This window comes from Eupeodes corollae, chromosome 3 (genome assembly GCF_945859685.1).
Source record: "Eupeodes corollae chromosome 3, idEupCoro1.1, whole genome shotgun sequence".
NCBI lineage: Eukaryota > Metazoa > Arthropoda > Insecta > Diptera > Syrphidae > Eupeodes > Eupeodes corollae.
The window spans coordinates 90731471-90735353 of NC_079149.1; the positions used below are offsets into that span (position 1 = coordinate 90731471).

Below are 3883 nucleotides of genomic sequence, written 5' to 3' on the forward strand. Positions count from 1 at the left end.
GGAACTTATACAAAAATGGTAAGAAAATCAAGGGGTTTAAATTTAAAATAAATAAATTGGGGACTGATTTTATCAAAGGCGTTACTAATATCTGTGGTGATCACGTCCACTTCATTTCCTTTCTCTAATTAATTTACAGTTCAAGATACAAAATTTATTTAGATTGGTTGTAGAAGACAATGCTTTCGGAAAACTTGCGAATTGAAGAAAGTAATTCATAACATCATTTTCTGCTTTTTTTACGAAGAGGAACAATAAAGGAATCTTTACAAAGCTTGGGGAAGATGGCTTAATAAATAGATTGACAAAACACTGCTCCGACAGGATTACTTAGAGGAGGGACACGAGTACTGTTATCAGGAATGTAGGAGACAGTTTTAAACCGAATCCGAACGGCTAATTTGAGAATGCAATTTTCATGACAAAAATTACTTTTGGAGAATTTGTCAATTCCTCACAAGAGGCAGTACCCGTGAAAAAAGCTAAAGATGCCATGGGCAGGGATCGACTCCAAGATCTCTCGCATGCCAGTCCAACGCACAAACCATAATGCCACGGGTACTACTTTAGTCGACAATGCCTTCTAAGTAGTCAAAAAAAGTAGGGTCAGGTAGTTGAAGATGATAACTGTCCGATTAGCGGAAGAATGAGCCAAAAAGGTTTGTAATAATATGAAGGTCTGCAGATGTCAAATTGATTAATTTTAATGTTGAGAGAATAAATGTGCCTGCAGTAAAAGTCACAGTTTGTTTCAATATTACTTTAATTTAACTTGTAACTTTTAAGTCCAAAGTATTGTACTATTTTTATAAACTCAGGATTCGTGGAGAAGTTCTTCCAATTGTTAAGGGTCCTTTGGTTTGAAGCTACCACAAAGCTCTAATAAATCATTCTTCGTCGTTTAAATATTGTTTGACCTTCCTAACCGTTTGCAGATATTGAAAACTAAAGAGGTTTGAAAGCACCTAGAATAAGCCCACAGTTTTTTGACATCGTAATGCTAATTAGCAATAAATCAAAATCGATGTCTGTCCCTAAAGGTAATTTTGAAATGTAGCTAATTTTATAACGTATATTTCCTAAATTCCCTTTTGTCAAAAAGTCCTCATTTTATATAATTTAAGGATATGCAATACCTAATCGCTTCTCATCCAGATGAAGTGTGACACAGAAAATAAGAACAAATACCGTTATCATTTTATTCAATATCCTTTTAACGTTCACCCTCAAGCCGTTCCGTATGGAGCCTTCTTGTTTATTGGAACATAAAATACTCCTGAATTACCGTAGCCAGTACCCATACGCACATTGCTGAAAGAATTTCCACACTTGTTCTTCACAGCAGCGTTATAATCCGGACAACCAATACTTCTGAAACTATTCCTTTGAACTGCTTCAGCAAAGTACTGATAAGATCTCGAGTGAGCACATGATCCGGTCACATCAACCCCACATCCTGGCTGTGATTTTCCCCCGTTTGGATAGAAAGCTGCCCTGCCAATAGGTTCCAAGAAACCCAACAAACTACCACTTGTCTGAATAGACTCCACGTATGTAGCATCACTGCTGCACAACCTCTTTGAACAATCTGAATAGCTGAATAGGGGATAAGCAGGATCTAGACCAATGATAGTGTTGACTTTGCCTCTGGTAACTTGTTTTCCAGCAAATCCAGCAACATGAGCTCCCAAACTGTGACCAATAACGGTAAGTCTATTGAAGGACATACCACCTTGAGTGCTTAGAAAATCAAGGAAGTTAGCAACTTGTCGGCCAACATCGGGAACAGCATTTCGTGAGCCAGCATAGTTTAGCGAAACTGACTTATCACTCCAATCAACGGAGATAACGTTATAAGATCCAGTATTGAGAAAGGCCGAACGAATATCGGTGTTAACGGCTGACTTGAAGTCATTTTCCCAACCATGGATGATAACCCTGATTTTGTATAAAGTAGATTCACTAATGAGTATCCGATACTTGTTTTAATTCATTCGAAATATACCTTGTTGGCAAAGATCCTCTGAATGAAGAACTGGAAAGAGTTCCTCTATCGTTCAAGTACAGTTGCTTGGGAGAACTGGGATTCGATTTGGTGTACAAATAGAATTTTACTTCAGCACTTTTCCTCATTTCCATGGGTGCTGAAGAGTTTTCGTATTGTTCACGGGAAACCCATTCGAATTTTCCATCCCTAGTTGGGACATACCAACCACGAGGTTCAGGAACATTGCTCCTTTCAATTGCAGACACTAATTAAAAAATGTTCTTTATCAATCTATCCCAAAGCTTTATGGTAGTAAATTTATATACCTGCTGCAAAAATAGCAGCCAATAAAATAAGACTTCTCATTCTAACAAATGTATTTTAAGACAGTGTAAGAACTAGTAAAACTTATGTGTCTTTAGCGTGTGCCTTATTTATATAGCCCCAGGTCTTGCTTGTTTACTATCTTTGTAAGGGCTTACAAATAATATAATCAAGTAAGTTTATATTGTCAAATAAATTTAATTCCACTTCTGCTGCTAATGCTTAATTATTGTCCTCTTCAATTCATAAGTGGTTCAAGGCATGTTAAAAGTCATAGCTTGTGAAAATATTGTTGAGCGTCAGCGTCACAAGGGGTCCAATATTATAAGTGCAAGAAATAAACGTTTGATTAAAGTACGTAAATGTTTAAGTGCAAATTATTAATTAAGAACGTGTGTTCTTGTTGAGAAATGAAAATAACATCAATTTTTTTAAGTGTGTTGTTAGAAATGGTAGACATGAAAATATTTGTATGGTTATCTTAACGTCGGAATTCCGAAATATTAACATTAAATCTTTTTCATTTTTTCATACCTTAGATACGTTGTCCTTTAAAGTAAAGAATAAGGGTAAAGACATACCAATCTTTACCTAATAAAGGCTTTTTTCGTAATGATACGATTGGCTAAGTTCCATATGAACGGAACGTAATCTAAAGTCGAGAATTAGGTTTGAACGGAAGCCCTTACACCATGTCATGATATATGATATGATATAGTTCCTGGCATTGAAACAGGGGAATCTTACATGAAATGAAAACCGGGACTTTTTAAGAGCCATATCTTAAAAAAGTCCCTAGATCAGTTAGAACGGAAAATCAGTAAGTTTTTGCATTTAGACCAACTTAACGGTCCAACTTGCTTCTTATTATCTGACAGAGAACATTATTTGTAAAAATTGTATGATTTATTATTAGTGGTTGTTTAGATGCAAAATTGGTAAGCACTTAAAACTAAGATACAAAATGAATTAGTCAAGGTTCAAGCCAAAATATCTCAAAAATTCGTAAACAGATTTTGAAAACATTAATAACGTATATTAAAGAACACCGCAGCTTTTATTGAGTACCATTCCCATGGGTGTAAAGCCATAAATTGAAGAATGTTGGTATTAGACCCACAAAAAAAGTTCAACCGTGTCAAATTGCATGATCTTGCTGGCTAGTTGATATCGCAACGACGAGAAATTACGAGGCCAGGAAATGTCTCCTGTAATAAAGCCATATTCGATCGAGTTATGTATCATGTTTGTTTGTACATCATCGTTTTCAAAGAAGCCTGCACGAAAACACTTCCGACAACGGATTCAGGCTCATACAGGCTCATAGATTTTTCTGCGGGGCGAAACGTCATAATAGCCAGTACGCGTTTTCCACACCTCAAAATCCACAAAGGAACTTGGACTTCTCCAGATCAATCTACCGTCAACCAGATTGACCATATTGCGATCGACGCCAGACATGCTTTCAGCATCATGGATGTACGAACTTTCAAAGGAACTAACATCGACTTGGACCACTACCTCGTTGTAGCCAAGGTAGCACTTCGGATTTCCAGACCCAAGAAAAAACAG

General features: G+C 36.5%; 1 protein-coding gene across 1 annotated transcript; it reads right to left on the reverse strand.

Annotated features, from left to right (window-relative positions):
- Positions 1-1177: 1177 nt before the first annotated feature.
- On the reverse strand, positions 1178-2469 carry LOC129949318 (phospholipase A1-like). Its single transcript, XM_056060705.1, has 3 exons — positions 2314-2469; positions 2006-2252; positions 1178-1938 (listed from the first exon to the last, which is right to left on the reverse strand). Exons 1-3 carry the CDS (start codon positions 2351-2353, stop codon positions 1227-1229), a joined length of 999 nt encoding a protein of 332 aa, XP_055916680.1. The 5' UTR covers positions 2354-2469; the 3' UTR covers positions 1178-1226.
- Positions 2470-3883: the final 1414 nt, after the last annotated feature.

Bases quoted from the DNA above. Each gene is read 5' to 3' on its own strand.
- LOC129949318 (XM_056060705.1), bottom strand. From the start codon at position 2,353: ATGAGAAGTCTTATTTTATTGGCTGCTATTTTTGCAGCAG. The intron at 2,253-2,313 runs GTATATAAATTT...TTTTTTAATTAG, and splicing joins GGCTGCTATTTTTGCAGCAG to TGTCTGCAATTGAAAGGAGC. The intron at 1,939-2,005 runs GTATATTTCGAA...ATACAAAATCAG, and splicing joins AGAGGATCTTTGCCAACAAG to GGTTATCATCCATGGTTGGG.